A 25,944-nucleotide genomic window follows, 5' to 3' on the forward strand; every position below is an offset into this window, starting at 1 on the left:
ATTCCCCTGTGGGAGAGGTGGGTGTCATTTCTTTCCCAACACTGTAAAACACACATATAATGCATATTTAGCCACCTGGATGTTTCTGATTGTGATTTTAGTTCAATTATTGTCATTATTAAGCCTGTTTTTGTTAGATGTTACAAGTGTGTAGTATGTGTGTATCATAAATGTGTTTTAGGCGCCATAAATGCTAGCATCTTGCTAGCTTGGAAGTTGTGGTGGGTTGAGCTAACCCTCTTCCCCACTGTTTGTATTTGGTCGTAGGAGATGGAGTGAGCGAATTATTTACTTGGAGGCCTTTCTTTCTTTTTTCTTCTTTCTTTCTTTCTTTTACCTTTTTTATCAGACACAACGCAGGATCACACCGGTTACACACACTGACCGGTCTCATGGTGTTCGCTGTGTCCAATCTAGCGTAGAATACCTTCGTCCTCTGGAGTAGAAGGATCTGATGTTTTTGAAGACTGAAAGCTTTTTTCTTTCCCCAGTGAGCATAAATGTGATATTATTAGAGGGGGGGGGGGTTTCTAGCTTTTTTTTTTCCCTGTATGCTATGAATGGATGAGCTAATATAACATCTAGCCTTACTGAAGTCATCCCTTGATGTTCTCGGGTGTATGAGAACAATTCAAGGCCTCAAACAGGTAGTAAATACTATTCAGTCGATCTCTAAGGTCTAATAATTCAAACAACATTGGTTGCATTTACAAGCAACAGCTTTCCCCCCGCTTTGGCCTGTTTGATGGGTATTTAAGACACAGAAGCCACACCCACCGTACCAAGGCTCGCTTCATGTAAAGCTATAAAATAATTGGGCTTTTCATGGTTGACTCCACAAGTTTAGTCCATTTTGAGTGTTTATAATAATTTAGTAAAAATGCCTCAATCACCAAAATTAGTTTTTGAAAGAATCTGTTATATTATATAAAAACAGGTTATTTTCCTTGGACTCGGTTAAAGCTATTTTTGGTGGACTGTGCGGAAAAAGACTCTGGATAAAAGTGTAGCTGCAGTAACTTGTTTACATTGTTCCTGGAGCTCAGTGGCTCAAACACAGGAGAAACGTCTCCCTTCATGCAAAGTTGTGTTTTCCCGTTGCTAATGCGTCAGTGATGAGGATCCCCTCGCCTGTTTTCCAGCAGCAGTGATGGCGCATGTCTTCAACCATGGGAAGCTGCTCCTGCAGCGCCTGCACCAGCAGCGGGAGATGGACTTTCTGTGTGACATCACCATAATGGTGAAGGACGTGGAGTTCAGGGCTCACCGTAACATCCTCGCTGCGTTCAGCGAGTATTTCTCCTCCCATGCTGAAAAGGGGGAAGAGATCACGACTTTGGACCCCGACAAGGTCAGCCGGTACTCGCTGGAGAAGCTCCTGGAGTTTGTCTACACGGGACACATGAACCTCAGCAGGTAAGCGTGAGGGTTTAGAAGCTAGCATCAGCTAAAACACGGATAGCATTTACGCAGGGTTATCCTGTACAGTTCTACATCTGTGTACACAACAACCTGAGTGTTCAACATATGAACAGGATGACAGCAAAGTAGACTGGGATGTGACGACGCCAACGTCAGATACATACAAGTTATGGAAAGTAAATGTTAGTGAGACATCTTTGCTTTGTGCCTCTACCTGATTTACTGATGGCTAAAATTATTATTAGTTGTTGTTGTGGCTCACATTAGCTCATTTAGGTTTTCTTTTTTTGTAATTAAGAAAGCTAGCTAAATAGTTTTTCAGACAGTACAGGGTTAAAGTTAGCACACAAGCTACAGTTAGCCTGCTAGCTGCGTGAATAAGTTCTCGGTTGTTTTGCGGCGTTGAAGGCTTCTTCATCGCTGCAAATCAAGATGGCGGCTTCGTAGTATGGTGGCTTACCTGTTCGCCAACAAGCCAAAGATCTCAGGAGGACACAAAAAACTATTTATGAAAGGTCTGCAAAATCAAACGTGTGGTGCTACACGCCGTGGAGATCTCTTTTGAATCAAGGACTGAAAGTAGCTTCTTCAAGACAGGATGTTGCTTTGTTAGCTAGGAGAGTTTTGCTAAGTGAGACGTTTGCAGTTTGGTCATTTGAGCAGAGATCCTAGTTTGCTTATGTTGACTGTAGTTTTTTCCTGCAGTCACTCCTTTTGACCGTATGTGTTAGCTAACGTTAGCTAACGTTAGCTAACGTTAGCTAACGTTAGCTCACCTGCTTGTACAGGCAGACTGCTTGATTAAGCGCAGCACTGAGTTTGAGTTTCTCCTTGAGCCAGTTGTTTGATGATGTTGGTGATAAGTGGAGTCCAGTGAGGGGCGTCCGCACAGGAAGCGATCCGTTCGTCATCAGTTTGTTGCTGTTTCAGGCTCTCGTTGCTGAGTAGCACTCTGCTGCATTATCGCCTTGTCCCACGTCAGGTGTCCGTACTCACTCTCATCAGTTATTGTTTCAACCAGTTGCCTCAAAATTGACCGATTTTTCACTCCAGACTGACTTTTTGTGGTCACTGGTTGCCGTGGCACTGTTAGATACTTGTTCTGCGGACGCCCCTTTAAGGTATTCATACCTGACGTTTGGCTAGCTGTGTTGGGTGGTGCTGTTGCCATAACAACAACAAGCAATAACTCACAAGGCGAGTGTTGCAACTCCAGGCCTGCAGGGCCGGTGTCCTGCAGGTTTTAGATGCGTCCTTGATCCCACACAGCTGATTTAAATCCTCCTCAACATGTCTTAAGGTTCTTTAGAGCTCTGATGATGAACTAATCATTTGACTCAGGGGTGTTGACCCTGCAGGACACCGGCCCTCCAGGCCTGGAGTTGCCCACTGATTATTCTCTGGAGTGATCAACTTCTCCAACATTTTAGTGACAGACTGCACAAGCAGCCACTTTAGTTTCTAAGGATATGTTTTAGCGTGATTTCATTGGTTAATGCTGCAGTCAGTCCGCATGATGTTAGATTATGAGAAGGTCATAGGCGTGGGACACGTGTGAACTGAATTTTGAGTTGGTGCTTTGAGTAAAATGTTTTTCTTTCTGGTTCCAGCACCCGACAAGCGGCCGTACGGCGAGCCGCCATCTTCTTAGGAATGACCGAGGCCACGAAATATCTGGAGGAGTTCCCTCACTGGTCTGAGCTCGGCGAAACGTCACAGTCGGAGGCAGATAAAGAGACGGGTCTCTCGCCTCCCAGCCCCGCCTCCCCAAGCAGCCCCAACTCCCCAGTCCCACTATCCATAGTGTCTGTTGCGGGGGAATGGCAGGAGGAAGGTAAGGTCAGCAGAGAGCAGGAGGATGAGGGCAGAGATATGTTTGTGGAAGACGATGAAGAGTACACCCCGAGCACGCCGAGGAGCACCGGGAGAGTAGGGGGCAGGAAGAGAGGTAGAAAGCCTAAAAGTTTTGGCGATGAGCAGATGGAGGCGAGCAGCTCGGCTGACGGCACGCCCAAAATCTACAGCTACAGAGGGAGAGGGCGAGGGAGAGGCAGGGGCAGAGGCAGGGGGAGAGGAAGAGGAAGAGGGAGCTTAAAGAGTCAAGAACTCTATTTGGATGACTCTGATACGAGCGTGAAGGACTTTGGAGACACCTCAGCAGACTGGAGCCCCTCACAGGGGGAAGAAGATGAGGAGGAGCCTGGGATGAAGAGGCCGAGGCTGAGCAGCGGAGAGGGGAGGAGAGGGCGAGGCCGCGGGAGAGGGCGAGGCCGCGGGAGAGGCAGGGGCCGAAACAGGGGACAGACCGACGACGAGGAGGAGGAGGAGGAGGCGGGGGATGACAGCATTGGCGGAGGCACGGAGGAGGAGGAGGCGGGGGAGGGAGTGGAAGAGGGCGAGATCGGGGAGATGGATGCGCTGGCTCTGGGCGAGATGTCGCTGTCGTGCACAGAGTGCAACAAACTGTTCAAAGACGTGAGCAGCCTGCGGCGCCACGAGAAGATCCACAAGGGGCTGAAGCCGTTCGCCTGCATCTTCTGCTCCAAAACCTTCAGGCAGGCGACGCAGCTGAAAACACACCTGCGCATACACACAGGTGAGCTCAGCACTGAGTGTCACATGTTTTTGTTTCTGGGTTTGTGAAGACGTGAGACTGCTACACACATTTTCATTTATAATTAAGTGTGTAAAGACAAGAAAATCCACCTGCGAGGTTCTTAGTCAGAATCAAACTTCGGTTACTTTGATTTGAGTCTCATTAACTTTAACCCCTAATCAGCAAACGTTTTTTTGTTTTTTTGCAAAATAAAACAAAACCTCAGTCACTGCTTTCAGACACCATTAAAACTTTAAAAGAAAAAACTTTTGACCCGTTCAGGCCTTTACAGTCGAAACTCCTGATGAGTTTCTGGGCTCAGATGCTACTTTGTAGTTTTACTTCCAACAGAGTCGTTTGTTTATTGTTTTAAAAACAGGACTTCTTCCATCATTTATATACAGTCTGTACCAGGGTTTTAATAGTTTTGCAATTTTCATTAGTTTTTATTTTTATTTAGTTTTGACTTCAGATTTTCAATTTTATATCAGTTTTAATTAGTTTTTACCAATTGTTTGCTAGTTTTGTTTAGTTTTTATTTTTTTGAAAATCCTTAGTTTCAGTTTAGTTTTGATTAGTTTCAGTTATAGTTTTAGTTGTGTTTGCAATAATTAAGTGTAACAAAATCCCAGTTTCATCATATCAGTCATTCTGCTCATCCTTGGGTATGTTGCTATTCCAGCTACCATACTGCACCCTGGACAGGTCGCCTGTCTGTCGCAGGGCTAACACGCAGAGACAGACAACTCACATTCCCACCTATGGGTTCTTTAAATAAATAAATAAAGGCAGATGAACAACCATTGATACCAGGCAACTATAAAATGTATATCTTGGCCCCAATGAGACTATTAACTCTTGCAGCACCGGGTGTTCGTAATTTTGGTTCAAGTGAATTGATAAACGTTTTGAAGGTAATTGACTCACACAGTTGTGTAGATATCCCCGTCCTGTTGTCTCGGGATGCATCACGCTGCCTTGCCTGGGGTTAGCTTCTGTTTTCTGGGGATGAGGGTTGAGTGTGCTCCCTTACCTTCTCAAGGTAAGCTAGGTTAGCCTTCTTGTGTGAGCTTTTCAAGTGCACTTTAAGGTTTGTGGGATTTTTTTCCCTTTAGAAATGTCCCTCATAATTTGTCTGTTTCCACTACAAGACACTTGCTTTATCCAAAACACAGTCATATTCAAAGTAATCCCAAATTGGACTCTGGCGCTTTATTCCGACTTTTCCTGACATGATTCTGCGCGTGGACGGAGCAACAACACAGACGACTCGACTAACGTGCTGCCACCTGCTGGCATAATGAGACACAGCAAGAAAAAAATCTGTAAACTAAACTTCATTTTCACCCTTGACTCTTGTATGACATGCACACATCAACGAAAACTAAACACATTTTTGCTATAAATTCAGTTAATTTTAGTTAGTTTTGTGAACACTCATTCCAGTTTTAGTTAGTTTTCCTTTTTTTGTTTTTGTTTTTATTTTTATTTCCGTTAATGTTTTTTCACTTCTAGTTTTCGTTATTTCATTAGTTTTCGTTAACGATAATAACCTTGGTCTGTAACCCTACTGCATTGTTTCTAATCAATTCTCTGTAATTTCCTGTCACCTGACTCCGAGTGTGGATGCCTGTGTGCTGGTTTTATTCATAATTTCAGTGAAAACTTTGGTTGAAATCAGCTGGATAAACAGAAGAAAAGTTTCTTACACGTATTAAACACGTCAAGCTGGTGCTCCGGTGCTTTTCTGTGACATTTAAATGCGTAAGACGTTTGCACGTCCTCTGCAGCAGAATCCTCCCTCTGTGTCACAGAGCTGTCCCATACTTTCTGCTTCCTGAGCTGCAAAAACAAGCTCCGGAAGCAGGAAGACAAACATAGGATGTTGAGCACAAGCACGAGTCTAAGTTTGGACCAGAAATGCATCGTATCGCTCAGCAAACCTTTGAGTTAAAATGAAAGTATGTGTGAAGACCGGTGTCTGTCACCAGATAAGTGGAAAACCTTTTAACCCATCAGCTGGCAGAGATAATGTAACACACGTATAACAAGCGTCCTTGTTTCTCTGTTGCAGGCGAGAAGCCGTTCAATTGTGCCGATTGTGACAAGTGTTTCGCTCAGAAGTGCCAGCTGGTCGCTCACCGCCGAATGCACCACGGCGAGGAGAAGCCGTACACCTGTGAGCGCTGCGGCTTCAAGTTTGCTACCTCGTCCAATTATAAAATACACATCAGGTACGTCAGTGTGGAAGGAGCTGAGGCCCAAGAGCCTGCGTATCTGCATGCAACCCACCTTCACTTGAGCTTTCCTTTTATTACATATGACTGACGTAACAAGTCAGCTGCTGGTCTGCTTCCACCGAGGAGCTAGTTAAAGATCTTTATTTTGCTCTCGCACACACGAGGGTGTTTACGAGTGGCAGAACTAATAACATTAACCTATTGTAGGTTAAACTACCCAGTAGTTTCTATAGTAACAGTTCTGCTGGTCTGAGGGCCACTGAAGAAAAATGTGGTTGCTGGGTGGCGCACGTGTGTAGGTGATTATTTGGTTCTCATCTGTGACTTTTTTAAGCACTTGTTGTTGTGAGTTGTTGCTCTATAAATAAAGTTGAATTTTCCCACGTTTCCCACAGACTGCACAGCGGGGAGAAACCGTACGTCTGTGACATCTGCGGCCAGGCGTTCGCTCAGTCCAGCACGCTGACGTACCACAAGCGACGACACACTGGGGAGAAACCGTACCAGTGCGACCTGTGTGGCATGTCCTTCTCTGTGTCTTCCTCTCTCATTGCCCACACACGTAAACACACTGGTGAGAGACGTGCAAATGAAAGGACGCGCTGCTCTGGTTTCCTGCCGCACTGGGCAAATAGACTTTACAGACATTTTTCTGTATTTCTGTGCGTTTCAGGCGAGACTCCGTACAAATGTTCGCAAACTAAATGCGACGCCAAATTTGTCACGTCATCTGAGCTGAAGAAACACATGCGGCGACTTCACCCGGGTGAGTTTAAAGCTTTGTTTGTTACGCCAAACATTTAAAGAGTGGTTCGATGGGACTGAAAGTCACGAGTATCACACCAGGATCCTACTGCTAACTGCAGCTGTCTTTCAGGAGAGCTCATAACCTAAAATGTGCTTTACTGACATAATGAATGAATGAAGTGAGTTATAAAGAGAAAGCTCTCAGCTCCACACAGTTTCTGACCAATCAGGGTATAAACAGAGAGCCAGAAACCGATTGGCTGCGGTATTTAAATGTGTTCTCGTGGTGTTTGCAGAGGGGAACAGCGGCGTGCAGTGCCTGCTCTGTGGAAACAGATTTGCCAGCGTGAAGAACATGATCAAACACCAGGACAAAGCTCACGCCGACGAAGTGCGGCAACACAAGGAGAGAGCCCGAGCCGGTGAGCTGTCAGCCTGTTTATTCAAACCCACTGTGTCTTAAAGTGCCGTTAAAGTTTAATTGAATAAGAGCCCTGAAAGTGTTTTGGGACGTGTTGATCTTTTTGCAGCTTCAGTCAGAAAAAACACGCCTCAGTGTCACTGCATGATTCAGCCCTCAGGCTGGAAGCCCATCTCTGTGTTTACATGTGCATCAGTATCCTGGTTCGCATTAGCTTTTTGAAGTTTCCATGTCCTGTGCAATAAAGCAGGATGCTGCAGCATGTACGCATCCCATTGTCTGCAGCGTGCAGGCTACCTGCAGAGGCACCACTTAGACCAGCAGCAGAAACTTCCTCTCTGGCAACAGAGGAAGTGCCTAATAGAGGAAGTGAATTCAGTGTCTTTTTTGGGGGGCGGGGGGGTTGCTGACCAAGTCAACACATTAAAGGCGCCAGTTTCTGGAGATTTTACATCTCTGTGCCTGTACGCTTCAGATATGTGGGGTTATTCTCCATCTTTAAACCAACGTGGCAGACTTCAGTATGTAGAGTCAGTGGAGAGTTTGAGGTCGAGCTGTGATCCCAGTGAGAATAGAATAGTTGATAATCTGCCAGTGTAGATACAACATCTGTGACAACAGGTCTTCCAGATTTATTAGCTCAAAGTCCAGCCCACTGGTGAAGGCAAAGTAAAGCAGACACACCAGAGCACAAGCTCAAAGTCAAACAGTGTTGTGAGCCAGGACTATAAATCAAGCTTAACATGGGAGTGTTGGATCTGCCTTTAACCCTTTAAAGCCGGTCAGAGCAGCACGCTCTGTTTTGCGTAACTACTTTTAAATCCCGGTAGCTCTGCAACCACGTGAGCTAGCGCAATAATTTTTTTTGCATATGAAACCTGAGGAGTTGTACTTACATCTTATGCCATCAGCTTGTCCTCGGTCACAGTTTCCTTCCACATATAGCTTTGCAAAAACTGCATAAAAAGCACTTGCAGCAACAAAAACATAATATGAAACACGCTTTGCTGATCCGATCAGCTGTTTGTAACACTTCATACATTGGATTAGACGTCAGCGTGAACTTTTGCATGTCCGCCATGACCTGCCCAAAATCGGAAGTGACGTCATTTTCACGGAAATGTAGTTTTTTACCATCAGGACCTCATGAGCCTATACTGGTGTTTTTAAAAGTTATGTTTGACTTTATGACTTTCTGTGTCGTTTCTGGGGTGCTTAGGACTCATATTGCACTGCTGGAAATAGTTTATTTTGATGCATATGCTGCTTTTTTGCAAATTTGCATTATAATATTTATTTTCGTTTTTCCTGCAGTATATAAAAATTGGTGTATTTCAAAAATAAAACTATGAAGACACTCAAAATAAATTTCCTGTGGTGGGAAACTATTTTGTGCAACCTTTTTGTATTTACAGTTTTGAGGGATAAGCCTGTTAAATTTCTCTAACTAGAAATATATGTTAAAAAAGCAAAAACGATTTTCAATTTTTTTGTAGTTTATTGCACTTTTTTGCAATTTATGTAATTACTATGCACTTAATGCAGACATATTATTAAAATCTAGGCTGTAATGGTTGTATTGATGTATATCAACTTGAAATGCTCCCAAAAATGGCTCCACAGCATGTAAAAATATAATATAAGCTCTGGTGGACTTGGTTCTATGGTAGGTCTTAAAGGGTTAACAAGTGTGCAGTGCTTAAAGGCACAACAGCAAAGCTCCCAATTCTGCTTTGGGGCGTTTTAAAGAACAGGCAGTAAAACTGTTGTTTCCATGTTGTCTTCTGGCTGCTCAGCAGTGAGTGTCTGACTGGGTTTTGTGTGTTTGAGCAGTGGTCCTGCTGTCCACCAGCCATCCCGTGGCCTTCGTCCAGAGCAAGCTCTCCCAGGAGAGCAAAGGTTTGGGCTCCATCCCCGAGGGCGAGCCGGCCAACCCTGAACCGGCCACTCCCAACCCCAAAGCCACCGACCCCGCCGCGGCCGCCTCCGACGTCGCCGCCACTGACTCTGCTGCAACCGCGACCGCCACCGGCGTGACCGCCGACAGCGTCACGGACGCCGCCGCCATCATCCAGGACTTCAAGGCGGAGCCCACGCACACCCCTCTCACCACCGCAGAGCAGGTGACCTTCGACGCCGATCAGGAGCAGACCATCAACTCGGACACGCTGCACGCGCTGGTGGAGCAGCTGCGGCCGCCGCCTTCGCCCGCACAGACGCTGGAGCAGATTGTCATCATCAAGACGGTGGACAACATGGACAACATGCCCCCCCAGCAGTGAGGCCTGAGTAACACTGATCAGAACTAAACTTCAGTTTTAAACAGTCACTCGCTGATTGGCATGAAGTCAGTGCTCATGTTCAGGATAAAAAATCAACATTTGTAAAGATAATCTACAAGACGAAGACAATTTGGTCCAACTCGGGCTTTATTTTCATAGTTTTGACCATCATTTCAACCTGTGGTACAAACAGGAAATGCAAGCAGTCGGGTTAGAAACTAACATCAAGGTTAGACAAAATATTTTGGACGACAGACGGCAAAATATAATCCAAACTTTATGTCGCCACATTCAGTTAAATCCAGTAGGACAGACAGTGATGGGAGCGTTTTCAGACTTTTTAAATAAATTAATCGCATTATGTGATTATTATTTGTCAAAAAAGTCTCAAGCAGAATCCTCAGAAGTCTTTTTTTGTCTTCCATACTTCCCAAAACCCAAAGACTTTCAGCTCTCTGTGACTTAAAATGGAGAAAAGCACCAAGTTCTGCATTTCAGAGGCTGAAACTAGAAACATGTGATGTGGTCACCACAATTTGTACGTGGAAAAACCAGAAAAACGATGCGCCGGCGTGCACACATTTAATATTTTGCAATAATAAAAAAACTTTCCAGTATTTTTTTTTAAATTGTGACGTATGAGAAACAGACGATCAGATTCACAGCTCATGGTCTGTTTTTTGGTTTATTATCAAAACCACTTAGATTCTAACATATTTACAGACGAGCGTTTCCACCAAATTAACACTGATGCAAAAAGCATCAAATGAAGCTATAACCCCCTCCTCCTCCTCCTCCTCCTCTCCCAAAACATAAACCCTTAAAGAAGCAGCGTGGCTTCAGTTGAGTTGGTTTACTGGTCAAAACTATAAGAATAAAACCTGACCCAGTCATCCTTTTTAAAAATGCCCATATTTTTAGTAGAAGTGAAATGAAATTCATGATCCAGCAGGACGATTTACAGCTCCTCCTCCTCAAGCGGGTCATATGGCAAACAAAATGCAGTTTAACCGTGTCAGTGGGCCGATACTGTTGTGTGACGCCAGTCTTGAGCTTGAGATAAAAAGGAGTTGATGGAGATCTGAAAGAGGCTAAAAACAGATCAGTTATTTTTCTAATGAAGATTTTTGTTTCCTTGGCAGAGAGGAGGAACGAGCGGCAATAAAAGGCAGAATCAAATTATTATAACCTGAAGAATCCCAATAAGATTCTCTCTTTGTGTTCAGCAGTGACGTCATGATCAGCACTGATGATTTCATGCTGTTGTGCTTAAACCTGTTTCACTTCTTTGAATGACCTGCTAACTGTTCGTTGGAGTCGCAGTTAAACTACATTCTCCCTGTAAAATCCACTGTTTGGGTTTACCAGATGTACCCAGTTTTCTCCCAGCATTAACCAGCTGTACACATAAAGATAACCAGTTTGATTACTTGTGCTGTCTTTTCAATCAGCAGATGTCAGAATCAGGAGGGAAGGGAGGAGGGGAAAAGCCCAATCAGCAGATCTGTACAATTTACCGTTGTTCAGATGTCTGACGTTCTGATCCAAGTTCCTCGTTTCACTTCCCAGCTTAATGGTGAAGTGTGTGAAAAAAGAAACTGATTCTACATTTTCTTCTACTGTAGAAAGTGAAGCTTCGATTCACAGCGACTGACCTGCTTCAAACCGCTTAAAGGTGCTTTTTGTAAAAACAGCCCGTTGTGTGAAGATGATTTACAAGTCCAAAGACGAGCGTGTTGGGTTACTGTGAGCGTGAATTGTTGTAGATCTGACCAGAAGAATGAGTTCAAGGGTATAAGCAGCAATGAAAAAAGGAGTTTCCTCCTATGGATTTCTGGGATCTCCATTAGAGAGAGGGCGATTAGCTCAGGGTAGGAGGAGTCAGTTTAGGTAGTTCAGCTTCCTCCTTTAGCGAGGGGTTTCAGGACTGTCTGCTGGATTAAGTGGCTGGAAGAGGAAGGTCTCCTTAGACTGCAGACCCCACAACCGTGATCTGGATACACAGACGGATGGAAATCAACATCTTTGTATTTTGTGGCAGAGATGTCAGCTAAAGCTAGGCTGAGCCGTACTCCTGTAATACCACTTTGGACCACAAGGTGGAGCAGTGAGTCAGTATCGTGTCCTCTCTGTCACACTGACCTGGCTCGTTTGGTAGCTAAAAGACTCTGTAGTGTTTTTATAAAGCGAACAGAAACTTTAGATAAGCTAGAGGTCTGATCAGATATCATTTTAAACTTACACAGAAGAAGGTGGCGCTGTTTGAGGCGGGTAACTGTGCTTCCTGGTGAAACACCACCTCCTGGTGGTGAACGTTTGCATTACACTTTTTGTTTCTTTTTCTTCTTTTTTTTACAAAAAGTACCTTTAAAGTCCTCTAACCTCACACAACATTTTCTCCGACGTGGATGTCGTGGCTGCAGTTTTTTGTTTGTTTGTTAGTTTTTTCTATTACAGCTTCCTTTTGTTTGATGGACTAACGCTTGTGAAGAATAACTCTGATACAGTACAACTCCGTTTTAATAGTTAGCGTAGTGAATAGGAGCTTTGGTATCATAAGATGTAACATCTTTATTTATCAAGCAATAAATGTTCCACCCTGCAGTGATATGTGATAATGGTGGCTTCATTGATGTAATAGAGGCTCTTTTTATTCTTCTTTTTTCTTTTTTAAGTAAATCAGTTGTTTCAGTGTGAAAGAGTGAAAAATGCATTTCTATTAACATGACCGTAGCTGTTTGTTTATTTCATTTGTTTTTTTGTTTTAGGTAAAATGTCTGCATTACTTGTACAAATTTGTGAATTACATATACAAGTTCACTACTGTATGAAAAATGTACAACAGCAGCAGGAAAATAAATACCGACAAAAAAGGGACAATCGGACTGCTGTTTGTCAGTTTATTATGACATTTTTACTTTTTTGTTCTTTATGTCACTGCAGATGTTTTTGTTGTTTTTCTCAAGCAGAACCACCTGTTTACAGGATGTAATTTGATTTATAATCTAATCAGTATGTTCTGAAAGCATCCACATTGCAATAAAACACAGTTACTGAGCAAAGTGTCTAGAACTCAGTGGATACTATTTAAGGAACTGCAGTTTCTTGTCATAAATAAATGTAATACTCATGATTGGTAATATATAAATAACACAAGTGTCTGATCAATTAAAAGCATTTTAGGAGTGAGGAAATAACTGGAATTGCTCAAAAATACTGTCTAGCAAAATAATGCAAAATAATTTAGATTATACATTATATTCAGTGATGATTTTAAAATATTTCATGTAGCATCTTAAAAACCACAGAACACTGACTTAAAGACAAACTGGGGACAATCCTTTAAAGGATTAATTTTTTAAAGTTTTATCGCAATATATTTCATATTGTAAAATACAAAAAATAGACTAAAGCTCAAAGTTTGTTTCAATTCTTTTTGACTCTTGACTTTTCTTCATTTGTGTTCTTGTAAATGCATCCATTTTGTTTCCTAAAACATTTTATTTTCTTTTACATTTCACTAACTGATCATAAAGATAAAAGCTGTAATTAAATGTCTTGCCATTGATATTTCTTCTTAAAACGTTTAGTTTCTCTTAAATTTGAATTTGTGTTCTCCTGAATTTAAAATTGAAACTAATAAATTGGAAATATTCTTTTCTCTTAGAATGTTTATTTCTTGTTAATTAGCCATTTTCTATTATTTTTATGATTTTAAAGTTTTTTTCTTTTAATTCCACTCACATTCACCCATAATCTTTTTTTTTTTTTGTTACATACTGTAATTGGTGACTGAGACGCAAACCTACACGTTCATTTATTGTATTTCTTTAATATATTAAAGTTCATCTTCTATCAAAAATCCACCTTACGTTAAAATTTCCCTCCCGTTACTTGTTTGTACCTCCGCGGCTGCCGTCCCTCGTGTTGCCATAGCGACTCAAACAGTATCTAGTGATGGCGGCCCAAAGCACGTCAGAGCTTTATAAAGCCGTGTGCGCTGAGAGAAAGGTAAAAGTGAATCCGTACGTTTCACAGTCATTGAAGAAGACGCCGTTAACGGGGTAAGCGTTTACACTTTAAACTCCAATGTAACTTTAGGGCAGCGGTCCCCAACCCCCGGGCCTCGGACCGGTACCGGTCCGTGAGTCGTTTGGTACCGGGCCGCGAGAGTTGAGGCTCAGGTGTGAAATGTATAGTTTTCAGGGTTTTTATCGGTTTTCAGCGTTATTTTGTTATCGTTTTTATCGTTTACTTGGTTTTCCTGGGTCTTTTCACGTGTGTTATGAATAAATCTTCTTTTTTTTGGTACCGGTACTAGTTTTATTTTGTTGTATTTATCCGCGACACCTTAAAGGCCGGTCCGTGAAAATATTGTCGGGCATAAACCGGTCCGTGGCGCAAAAAAGGTTGGAGACCGCTGCTTTAGGGCACCAAAAGTGAAGATTTTAGTGGGTTAACGTTACCGGTTAATACTACTGTGGACTTAAACACATTTAAATCTCTTAGTAAATTCACTCACTCACTTGGCACTTTTTAGAATTATTTTATTACCACTTGATCCCCATGAAGTGTTTCATATTTCATACTAAGCTCACCCAGTATGAAAATAACCACGTGGTTAAAAAAAATGCTTGACCAGTTACCTGGTTAAATGTTGTGAAAATAATATATATATATAGAGAGAGAGAGAGAGAGAGAGATTTATAGATTTCAAATATCAGATTTTTAGATTCTATTTGGGCCTCACATGGCTGGTTAACTAAACTGAGTGTGGCAACCCTGTTTTAAAGATGTGTGTTTTTTCCAATGCATTTCCCATATAAACATTGATTCTCTGCTGGCGTGGAAAACTTGTCTGTGTGGCAGGAAGTTCACCCTAAAACTTCCAGGAAATGTCAGACAGGTTCAGAGACTCAGTGACGACGACGTCCTCGCTCTCTGTAAATGTCTCCGACATCACGAGTGTGTTACAGGTGAGCTGGCGGATTCAGGTGAACTGATTCAGACAAGGTGTGTTTAACTGTCTTTAACTACGTGTGTGTGTGTGTGAGTGACCAGGTCTTGATCTGAGCTACAACAACATAACAAATGAAGGAGTTGAACACCTTGCTAAGCTCCTGCAAGTAGGTAACAAAATGCAATGGGTGGATCATTTTCTGTAAGTAAAATGTTTCATGTTTGATGTATTTCGTGTTTGTTTTCTCTGAGCAGGAGGAGAAATCATCTTTGAGCTGTTTGGATTTAATGTTTAACGACATCCAGGCCAATGGAGCTCAAGTCCTCGCCAGCAGCCTGCAGGTTTAACACTTAATATGTTTATTCTTACTCTTCCCTTAGGAATTAGGTGCTTAACCCCCCACCCCCCATGAACTAAAATGAGCTCGATCCTGGCCAGACTCCTCTTCACTCATGAGATCCTTTTAGATTTTAGCAGAATTCGTTTACAGTTGGATTTTCATTCCTTTTAATGTGGCTCCAACGTTTCTAATGTGGAAGCCACGTCCCCGCCTGTCGTTCTCTCTGCAGGGTAACAGCACCCTGCTCTCTCTCAGGCTGTCAGGTAACAAGATCGGGAGAGGAGGAGGTTTGGAACTGACCAGCATGCTGCAGGAGAACTGCGCGCTGCAGGAGCTGGAAGTGGCCGACTGCGACCTGGTAGATGGGCTTCACTTTTTAAAAAGGTTTGGTGCTGACATCATTCTGTTTCTGAGAGTTTTCTCGATCCCTACAGGACACCAGCAGTATTATAGCGCTCGTCATCATGCTGAAGAAAAACAAGGCTCTTTGCTCTGTCGATATCAGCCGCCCGCTGCTCTTCAGCCATCAGGTACAAACACACACCAGGTATAAAACTCAGTGGGAGGCAGACTGATCTGAGCCAGCTCTTTGTGTCTCAGGAGGAGTGGGCAGTGCACTGCTCTAAGATGCTGGCAGTGAATAGCAGCCTGATGGAGCTCCACCTGGGGAGGATGGGGATGACCGACACTGGGATAGAGCAGCTCACTGAAGGCCTGGGGCGGAACCACAGCCTGCGCTACCTGGACCTGTGCAGGTAGGAAACGAGTCGAGCAGCCAGCAGAGGGCGCATTTCCTCCTCTTCATACCATACATCTGTCTTTCTTGGATTTCTGTAGCAACCGTGTGACCCGTGACGGTGCGTTTCATCTCGCCATGATGCTGAAGCAGAACAGGGCTTTGGAGATTTTAGATCTGTCATCCAATCAGATTGGAGATGGTGGAGCTGGGTACCTGAGCAAAGCCATCACCTGTCCGCGCAGCACCCTCAAAGAGTGAGTCCTGCATCAACCCCAGAATCAACCACACTCTTTGGAGGTTTGCAGCAGAGACAGAATCACGTTTTCTGCTTATTTTAATGATATTTTAATGACTTTAGAAACCAGAAGCCTGATTGTTTGTTTTTTACATTGAGACAAAGTTTACACAGAAGGACTATATAGGGTCTTTTATAAAGTAACTTTCAGGGATTCAGGATCTCTGAAGAAAAACGATCAATCTTTATTACTTAGAGATTTTTCAACATCTAACAAGGACAGAGGAGGACAAAGTTAAATTGACCTGATTTTTGCATAACTTTAAGAATTTGAATGTGAAGAGAAGAAAAGATCCATGAACGTAATGATTCAAAGGGTTCAAATATCTTTGAATTTATGAGCTTCAATATATTTTTCGGACTGAGGAAAACAGAAAAAAGGTTAAGTATTCTGAAGAGCGTAAGATTATGAAAAAACTAGAGATATGAACTATCCAGATTTTAGAGGCCCAGAGAGGTGAAGAGCAAAGCAGCAAACAGAGAAAGCTTTGTAAAGTAAACAGTTTTAGCTTCATCCTTTTTTAATCCTTTAATCTTGACCTGCTGTCACCAACCTGCGCTCTGTGCAAGGCTGTCTGTGTGCAGAAACAACATCACATCAGAGGGTCTGCTGTTGTTGGCTCAGGCTGTGAAATCCAGCTCCACTCTGACTCACATCTACATCTGGGGAAACCACCTGGAGGAGCCCGTATGCCAGGTACACCCCTCAGATGTTTGTTTCATCTTCTCCTCTAACATCCCATCGCCCCTCTAACAGATCCACGCTCCCTCCTTGCTTCAGGCCTTCAAGGAGCTGATATCCAGCGGCCGGCTGCATCCAGAACAGACAGATGTAAGCCCCTATGAGGTGGATGGTCACGTGTTCCTCGCTGAGGTCTTCCAGAGTTTGAGGAAACCAGTTTACAACATCGACTGTAATGGTACAGATGTGCCTACAAAGACCTGCTGCAAGCCCTGATTCCACCGCACGTCATGGACAACTAAAAGATTATTTAAACTGCAAAGATTTAAGTTTATGAAAGTGTTTTGTTTTGTAATTAGTGGCAATCATTTCTAATATTTTAAGACATTGACTTCTACTAGACCTCCTGAAATAATTACATCCATAAACAGACAAGCTTGTTGCAGAAGAGAAATGTTCAATGTGTTGTGTGATCTTATATTTTTATATTTTAATAAATCTGTTTGAGCAGAGTTTCTGTTGATGCTTAAAAAGCCTTAAAGAGTGCTGAAGTCATTCACAGCAAAAGATTGTTAACCCTCTACTTTACATGTCCATAAGAAACATGTCAGGTTGCTCGTTCAATGCAGCTCTGCCATAAAAGTAGGGATGGGGTCCTATTCATGTGTACATGGTGATCCTGTCAGGGTCCTTGGGGAGTATGAGGTCAGCCGGGGAGAAGTCGGACCTCTTCTTTCTTTGTCATAGATTCTGTTTCTGGTTTTTATGGACACATTCTAGCGATACCAGGTCGTTGAGGGTCTCCACTGTGGTTGCCTTTTTGCAGGCTTCGTGTCAGCTTCATCAGGTGGCGACCTCCAGGGTATACTGGGACAGTATCTGATCTATGTTCCTACCTTCACTTATGGTTACAAGCTCTGGGTACTGACCAAAACAATGACATCACATATAAAACAATGAAAATGAGTTTCCTCTGATGGGTAACTGGGCTCTTTCTTAAAGGTAGGGGGAGCCGCTTGATTGACCAGAGTGAATTCGAGTTACTGCTCTGCCACATTCAAAGGAACCAGTTCTTTGGTTCAAGCATCTGACAAAGGCTTCTGCTGGGAGGAGTGTTTTGGGCATGTCCTACCAGTAGGAGGCCCAGAACAGACTCGCAGGAGGGATTACATCTATTGGCTAGCATGAGAACGCCTTCGCGTTCCCCCGGGTAAGCTGGCAGATTGGGCCCAGACTGCTGCCCCGTGACCAATAACAGATGAAAAAGAGGATCACAAATGAACCTCAACAGCCTTCCATATCACAGTTTCTGGACACTTGTGCCCGGCAATGCAGCATAAATCATCCACACTGCACTAAATTTACTGCGATAGTTATTTTGTTTTGTGCTGTGGAAATCTCAGTACTTTTTGTCTGAACAGGAAGTTCTGCTTTTGCATTTTTCATTCAATGTTTATTCTTTTTCGGGGGGGGTTGTTTTTTTTGCCTGTCCCGTTTGGATCTTTAGCCATCAGAATTGTTGTCTGAAGGCCAAGAAAGATGCCAAGTGGATTTACTTTACCAAGTGGATCATCATGGCCGTGCCATATTGGTCCATTTGATTGACCTTTATTATAATTATGTATTTATTTTATTTGAAGTTAACCCTCAGTCTGAACTAGAACTGAATTTCTAGCAAGAAATAAACCTCTTAACTTACCATCTTGGCTCCTCTTTCACTATTTACGTCTATGTTAGTCCCTTCTAACCCCTAGACTAGCCTGGGGACGTAACAGCCATACTGAGCAGATCATTTCTTGTATGTGGGAAATGTTTGTGACACTGTTGTGACCTATTGTGATTAAATCGTAACTATATCTTGATTAAAGTATAATATAGGTGCAGTGCTGGTGTGCAGGGGTGTTATGTGCCTTGTGGGGGAGGCTGCAGACATGTTATAAATTGTTATGTCTATATCAAGCTTTTAGCCTAACAACAAGCAGAGATATGTGTGTATTTCTTAAAATCCCTCTATATCTGCTTTAGAAAAATATCCCTTAATTCACCTGTGTTCACACACTTTGGTTTTCCAGTGCAGAGGAATGACAACAAAAGGAAAGACTTCACTGAGTGAAAAAGGATGAAGATCCAATGCAGCTGGTTTCAGGAGATAATGAAAAAGCCTGAACACCTTCTCTACAAAAACAGGGTGAGTTTAATGTTGTGATTGATTTAGTTTTTTGAAGATTTGTGTGTTACTTTAATTATAAAGTACTTATATTTCAACTGAACTTACAGCTCCACCTTCAATACTGTCATCCCACACAAACTCACTCACAAGCTGGCAACGCTCGGCCTGCACCCCACCTTCTGTGACTGGCTACATGACTTTTTGACTGGCAGGCCCCAGACCGTCAGGATCGGCAACAGGACTTCAGCCCGCATTAGGAAACAAACATCTGAGGGGTGTACCTGGCATACAGGCTCCTCCAGGTGGTTTCCCCAGATGTAGATGTGAGTCAGAGTCGAGCTGGATTTCACAGCCTGAGCCAACAACAGCAGACCCTCTGATGTGAGGGGCAGAGAAAAGCCACGTGGATAGGAGCTACTCTCCGAGCTAAGGTTAGCCACAGAGGGCATGGATGCAGACGAGCCCAGCCTCCTGAACATCCCGAAAGAGCTTCGTGACTTTAGGAAAGACAACAACAAACAACATGCACATATTAGACGAGGGTTAAGAAGAGTTGATGCTAGAATGGAAGAGGCAGAGGGGCGATTCGACGAGACTGAGACGGTGCTACAGTTGTTTATTTTATTCATAAACTTCACTATTTCATTAATTATTTCATGGTTTCTTTGCATCTTCATCTGTAGTACTTACACATCGGTGTATGTTCCTTGTGTTTGCTTACATTAAAATACCAGCACTAATGACCAGAGCATATAAATGCAGCTTTTCATATTTGACAATATATTTTGAAAGCACAAGACAAATCACAAACAGTTTTCAATGTAGGTTTGGTTTTTTATTTGGTTTTATTTTTCAGTTCTTGATTTGATGGTGATGTGATGCTATATTACATGTTTTTAAGATTCAGTTGAATTTAATATTTGTAATATAGCATCAAATCACAACCGTCTCCTCAAGTTGCTTTATACTGTAAGATAGAGACCCTGCAGTAGCAGCAAGAAAACCCCAATTAATTAATAATCCCTTATGAGCAAGCACTTGGCGACAGTGGGGAGGAAAAACTACCTGTAACAGGCAGAAACCTCCGGCAGAACCAGGCTCAGAAGGGACGGCCATCTGCCTCGGCCGGTGGGGGGTGATGGTAACGATAATACGAGGAGACACGATGAAGAATATTTCTCAGTCTAACTAAAGTCGAATGAAATAGTTTTACAATAAAATATACCTCAGATGTTAACTCTGAGGCCAGACTGCTTTAAGATTTTAAAAGAGGTATTTGAAAAAAATCAAGATGACAATTTAGTCATCAGTACTGCCTTTAAAGCAGCAGCTGAACAGCTTCTTAAAACCTTTTAACACTGCTGAAGAAAACCTGGCAAGTTTGGATTTCTTTGGAGGATTCATGAAGACACTTAGATTCTTTCTTATGATCTTCCTAATAATGTCGTCAAAAGATGAATCTTCTGACAACATTACATCGAAGAACTTGTCTGCAGATCCAAACTCCTTGATAAGGCCTTTAGCTGTGTCCTTGGCTAACTTATTCATGTTATTTTTAAGAATTTCCAGGGATTCGATGTATCTCATTTCAGAAAGTACCAAATCTGTCAGATGGTTGATACCTAAGCCTATTTGTTCTGGATCCAGAAGATTTCTGGCATTTTTGTGCAATTTTCGTGCGATTCTTGTGGCTAGAAGAGGACTAAATAGGTTGGAAATGAGCTTCGCATGAATTGACACTAATGTTTCTGACAGTTCTTCCTCTGGGTTTTCAGAGGTTGCTGGCTGACTTTGACCCTCTGTGGGTTCAGTGTGAGACACTGATGCCTGATCACAGAGATTCATTGCTAGGTGCTTCAGAATAATGTCGTCAAAAGATGAATCTTCTGACAACATCACATCGAAGAACTTGTCTGCAGATCCAAACTCCTTGATAAGGCCTTTAGCTGTGTCCTTGACTAACTTATTCATGTTATTTTTAAGAATTTCCATGGATTCGGTGCATCTCACTTCAGAAAGTACCAACTCTGTCAGATGGTTGATAACTAACTCTAATTTTTCTGGATCCAGAAGATTTCTGGTCTTTTTGTGCAAATTTAATGTGATTCTTGTGGCTAGAAGAGTACTAAATCGATTGGCAATGAGCTTAGCATGAATTGACACTAATGTTTCTGACAGTTCTTCCTCTGGGTTTTCAGAGGTTGCTGGCTGACTTTGACCCTCTGTGGGTTCAGTGTGAGACACTGATGCCTGATCACCGAGATTCATTGCTAGGTGCTTCAGAATAGTGTTGTCAAAAGATGAATCTTCTGATATCATTACATCGAAGAACTTGTCTGCAGATCCAAACTCCTTGATAAGGCCTTCAGCTGTGGCCTTGACTAATTTAACCCTGTTATTTTTAAGAATTTCCAGGGATTCGGTGCATCTCACTTCAGAAAGTACCAACTCTGTCAGATGGTTGATAACTAACTCTAATTTTTCTGGATCCAGAAGATTTCTGGCATTTTTGTGCAAATTTAATGCGATTCTTGTGGTTAGAAGAGTACTAAATTGATCGGCAATGAGCTTAGCATAAATTGAAACTAATGTTTCTGACAGTTCTTCCTCTGGGTTTTCAGAGGTTGCTGGCTGACTTTGACCCTCTGTGGGGTCAGTGTCAGAGACTGATGCCTGATTACCGAGATTCATTGCTAGGTGCTTCAGAATAATGTCGTCAAAAGATGAATCTTCTGATATCATTACATCGAAGAACTTGTCTGCAGATCCAAACTCCTTGATAAGGCCTTCAGCTGTGGCCTTGACTAATTTAACCCTGTTATTTTTAAGAATTTCCAGGGATTCGGTGCATCTCACTTTAGAAAGTACCAAAACTGTCAGATGGTTGATAACTAAGTCAAATTTTTCTGGATCCAGAAGATTTCTGGCATTTTTGTGCAAATTTAATGCGATTCTTGTGGTTAGAAGAGTACTAAATTGATCGGCAATGAGCTTAGCATAAATTGAAACTAATGTTTCTGACAGTTCTTCCTCTGGGTTTTCAGAGGTTGCTGGCTGACTTTGACCCTCTGTGGGGTCAGTGTGAGACACTGATGCCTGATTACCGAGATTCATTGCTAGGTGCTTCAGAATAGTGTCGTCAAAAGATGAATCTTCTGATATCATTACATCGAAGAACTTGTCTGCAGATCCAAACTCCTTGATAAGGCCTTCAGCTGTGGCCTTGACTAATTTAACCCTGTTATTTTTAAGAATTTCCAGGGATTCGGTGCATCTCACTTTAGAAAGTACCAAAACTGTCAGATGGTTGATAACTAAGTCTAATTTTTCTGGATCCAGAAGATTTCTGGTATTTTTGTGCAAATTTAGTGCGATTCTTGTGGCTAGAAGAGTACTAAATTGATTGGCAATGAGCTTAGCATAAATTGAAACTAATGTTTCTGACAGTTCTTCCTCTGGGTTTTCAGAGGTTGCTGGCTGACTTTGACCCTTTGTGGGGTCAGTGTCAGAGACTGATGCCTGATCACTGCTTGTATTTGAATTAATGGGGGTTCTAACACTGGATAAAGACATTGTCAATGACTTAGTTTCGCTACAATTACTTTGGAAATCCGTTTTCAGAAAGCTTTCAGAAAGGGAAGATCGCGGTCTGTACATTTAACGTACGACAACTAAAAATGCAAAATGCAAGATTCAGGTATAAAGCCCGCTGTTTCACCCCTATTTAAGGACTCAAGTGGAGGTCACGTGCTGCAAGATCAAAGGCACGTACTGTGACATCAAAGCAGAAAGGAACTGAGCTGTGTGACGTCGTGCCGCGAGCGTTCACCTACATGCGCGCGCACACAAGTGAGCGATCACTAATAAATCACAGACGCATCAACGTCGGTGTTGTCAAACTTTCAATCATACCTGCAGCCAGTTCTTTGAAGCTCTCAAATGGGTTGAATGGCGCCTGTTTTCCACCATCATCGCAGAGCATTCCTCCAGCAGGTCCAACGCCTGATTCAACAAAAGCCGCGACTCCGGCAGCTGTGCTGCGAAGCAGTTTGCTAATGTGATGGCTAACTAGCTAATGAGATGGCTAACTAGCTAATGTGATGGCTAACTAGCTAAAGAATCCTAACATCTATGAGGTACTTAAAAAACAAAGGGAACGAAGGAGGAGGAGGAGAAGTGGAGACAGCGATCTGACTGACTGGTTCATCTGAGGCTCTCAGTGGTTCCCCGTCTCAGCGAGATTCACAACACTTCTTGCAACAAACTCCCGTAACCATGGTTACAGGAGGACGCTCTGTTTGGCGGTCATTATCATAGTATGACGTCCCAAAGAGACATTAATAAATATTAATTCATGCAATTTAAACACATTTTTTATTTTACTATTAAGGTGTATAATGGTTTAATATGGCACGACACCCTCGCTGATGTTGATGCCCAGGAATCTGAAGCAGCTGACTCTCTCCACCTCTGCTACTGCTGGTTTCCTGTAACCCACGATGAGCTCCTTGGTTTTGCTGATGTAAAGCACCAGGTTGTTGTCACGGCACCGTGATGTCACGCCTCTCACCGTGTCCTGCATGAAGTCTCATCTCCATCAGAAATGCAGTCAATGAGGAGATTAGACTTTATTGATCGACGGCAGGAAAATTTGTGCGTTACCTCAGCTCAGGTAGAGATAGCAGAAGAAAATCCAAAAATAGAAATATAAACAACTACAAAATAAATAAGATAATACACTATATACAACAGTAGCATACACAGTATGTGACTATGGATAGAGTGTTGTGGAAATGCAAGAAATAAATTTCATTATTCTTACTATTATTATTTAAGCAATAGATATCTAAAAGTATCTATAAGTATAGACATGTACTTGCACACACATCTACAGACTAAATATACACATGTATACATATACATACACATATACCTGCACACCAGGTAAATGTCCAGTGACTCATGACAGCGTGATTGAGGAGTTATAGAGTCTAACTGCTGTTGGGATCAATGATCTGTGAAAGTGCTCCTTCCTGCAGTGAGGGTGTTTTGGTCTCTGACAAGGATCTGCTCAGCTCACAGACTCATGCAGAGGATGATGTGGGTTGTTCGTGATGGATGTCAGCTTTACTAGCATTTTTAGCACACGATCAAAGTTTCTGTGGATGCTTGAAAAATCTTGAAGAACGTTGAATTCACTAAAGGTTTTAAAAATAATGCTGTAATCAGTTTCGTTACAGTTGCAGTGTTGTCGTCTGCTACTGTAGGCCACAGCAGCAGACGACAACACAGGTTGAGTAAGTGGGAGTGAGTGTTTTCAGACACAGAAGAACAACTTTAGATTAATCAAACGAAAATTTATACAATCAGCTTTCCAAATGTGAATATGTTTCAGTTGTCTGTGAGTAGGAAGTCAACTCTAACAAACTATAAGTTCAGTTAACTACAACCAACTAACCAAGCTCCAGCAGGTCTGTAGCCGTCAGATCACAGTGAGCCAAACTGAGGCTCCTGCTGTCGGCTTTCTTCCCGAGTCTCTTCAGGAAAACACACACTCGACCCCAGCCGACGTCCCGCTCACTCTCTGCTGACGCTGCAAAGCCTGAAACACACGATACACACCCACAGGGCTTAGCATGTCACTGTAAACTGATTTTCCACAGTAAACTCTATTTTCTTGAGCTCTGTATTTTGTTTCTGAACCTCTGATTTTACACACCTTTAAGAAGAAAAAAAAAAAGCTACTTTACAAAGCTTTCTCTGTTTGCTGCTTTGCTCTTCACCTCTCTGGGCCTCTAAAATCTGGATATTTCATATCTCTAGTTTTTTCATAATCTTACGCTCTTCAGAATACTTAACCTTTTTTCTGTTTTCCTCAGTCCGAAAAATATACTGAAGCTCATAAATTCAAAGATATTTGAACCCTTTGAATCATTACGTTCATGGATCTTTTCTTCTCTTCACATTCAAATTCTTAAAGTTATGCAAAAATCAGGTCAATTTAACTTTGTCCTCCTCTGTCCTTGTTAGATGTTGAAAAATCTCTAAGTAATAAAAATTGATAGTTTTTCTTCAGAGATCCTGAATCCCTGAAAGTTACTTTATAAAAGACCCTATATAGTCCTTCTGTGTAAACTTTGTCTCAATGTAAAAAACAAACAATCAGGCTTCTGGTTTCTAAAGTCATTAAAATATCATTAAAATAAGCAGAAAATGTGATTCTGTCTCTGCTGCAAACCTCCATGTGTATCAAAACTGGGCAACCTCTTTACCAAAAATACAAAAATAACCATAGTAATTATAATAATGTGGCTATATTTTCTTCTCTAGTGATGTAAAAGTTACCAAACTGGATAAAATCTGCTCATTTTTGTTATCAGGGACCTAAAAATCCTTATTATAGGAGAAATTATTCCCATTTCCTGGTGCTTTGATTCTCTAAAGCAGTGGTGGGGACCTCCACAGACTTGCAGCTACAGCAAGTTTTTATTTTTCGATAAATCACAGAGTGATGGAGCTGTAAAGGCAGGTTTCATCACAGCAGAGGATTTCATTTAATGTGCATTCTTTAGGTTTATATCTGCAACCAGAACTACTCAGACTGCATTGTGAGGCGGCTGTGCACGACCTGCATTTATGTTAAATTAAAGTACTTAATGCGAGCGTGATTTCCCTGTGTGGATATGAATGAAACGCTGTACCGGTGTCCAGCACTGGGGGCCAGTTCCTGATGTCCATCATGGCCATGGCCTCTTTGGAGCGCAGCAGCTTACAGATGACGGCGGTGGTCATCACACGCCGAGTGACTCACCTGCACAATTAGAAAGAGAAAGACAGAAGAAGAAATTAAGCTCCCTTTTTCCCCCAGAGGAGATCAGAAGTCAGCCAGAGCCATACGAGTCTGGAATTAGCTGGGAGCGAGAGCTTGAGCCCTGGAGGTCTGACTGAAAGAGAAACCGCATCGGTTTAACAGACAAATTAAGAGTCTGACCTCGACAATCATCTTAACAGTGGGCAGGGTGGTGGAGATGTTCTGAGGGTGAGGCGGTC

The 25,944-nt window shown here is 42.4% G+C and overlaps 2 protein-coding genes and 1 long non-coding RNA gene across 6 annotated transcripts; 2 read left to right on the forward strand and 1 right to left on the reverse strand.

Moving 5' to 3' along the window:
- Positions 1-726: 726 nt before the first annotated feature.
- LOC146511808 (uncharacterized) lies at positions 727-25,900 on the reverse strand. Of its 3 annotated transcripts, XR_014875975.1 has the most exons (4): positions 25,886-25,900; positions 25,596-25,705; positions 24,353-24,496; positions 18,192-24,092 (listed from the first exon to the last, which is right to left on the reverse strand). It is a non-coding gene; the product is annotated as an uncharacterized LOC146511808 (long non-coding RNA). The 3 variants fall into 3 exon arrangements; XR_014875976.1 differs by adding an exon at positions 727-1,496 and having other exon boundaries at positions 1,587-24,496; positions 25,596-25,898; XR_014875974.1 differs by having other exon boundaries at positions 25,596-25,898.
- Positions 1,151-12,061, forward strand: mynn (myoneurin). Its single transcript, XM_085171899.1, has 7 exons — positions 1,151-1,416; positions 3,033-4,018; positions 6,093-6,252; positions 6,654-6,832; positions 6,932-7,024; positions 7,302-7,427; positions 9,260-12,061. Exons 1-7 carry the CDS (start codon positions 1,151-1,153, stop codon positions 9,706-9,708), a joined length of 2,259 nt encoding a protein of 752 aa, XP_085028025.1. The 3' UTR covers positions 9,709-12,061.
- Positions 13,651-18,911, forward strand: lrrc34 (leucine rich repeat containing 34). Of its 2 annotated transcripts, none has more exons than XM_085171948.1 (11): positions 13,651-13,772; positions 14,578-14,684; positions 14,770-14,834; positions 14,923-15,009; positions 15,238-15,366; positions 15,443-15,538; positions 15,609-15,763; positions 15,846-16,001; positions 16,613-16,739; positions 16,824-16,962; positions 18,797-18,911. In XM_085171948.1, the coding sequence occupies exons 1-11, from the start codon at positions 13,666-13,668 to the stop codon at positions 18,835-18,837; spliced, it is 1,209 nt and encodes a 402-aa protein (XP_085028074.1). In that variant the 5' UTR covers positions 13,651-13,665; the 3' UTR covers positions 18,838-18,911. The 2 variants fall into 2 exon arrangements, with proteins under 2 accessions (XP_085028074.1, XP_085028075.1); XM_085171949.1 differs by having other exon boundaries at positions 15,612-15,763.
- Positions 25,901-25,944: the final 44 nt, after the last annotated feature.

The sequence above is a fragment of the Neolamprologus multifasciatus genome, chromosome 9 (assembly GCF_963576455.1).
Source record: "Neolamprologus multifasciatus chromosome 9, fNeoMul1.2, whole genome shotgun sequence".
NCBI lineage: Eukaryota > Metazoa > Chordata > Actinopteri > Cichliformes > Cichlidae > Neolamprologus > Neolamprologus multifasciatus.

Coding starts and splice junctions, on each gene's coding strand:
- mynn (XM_085171899.1), top strand. CDS start 1,151: ATGGCGCATGTCTTCAACCATGGGAAGCTGCTCCTGCAGCGCCTGCAC. Junction 6,253..6,653: donor AATTATAAAATACACATCAG/GTACGTCAGTGT, acceptor CGTTTCCCACAG/ACTGCACAGCGGGGAGAAAC. Junction 6,833..6,931: donor CCACACACGTAAACACACTG/GTGAGAGACGTG, acceptor TGTGCGTTTCAG/GCGAGACTCCGTACAAATGT.
- lrrc34 (XM_085171948.1), top strand. CDS start 13,666: ATGGCGGCCCAAAGCACGTCAGAGCTTTATAAAGCCGTGTGCGCTGAG. Junction 15,764..15,845: donor CGCTACCTGGACCTGTGCAG/GTAGGAAACGAG, acceptor GGATTTCTGTAG/CAACCGTGTGACCCGTGACG. Junction 16,740..16,823: donor TGGAGGAGCCCGTATGCCAG/GTACACCCCTCA, acceptor TCCTTGCTTCAG/GCCTTCAAGGAGCTGATATC.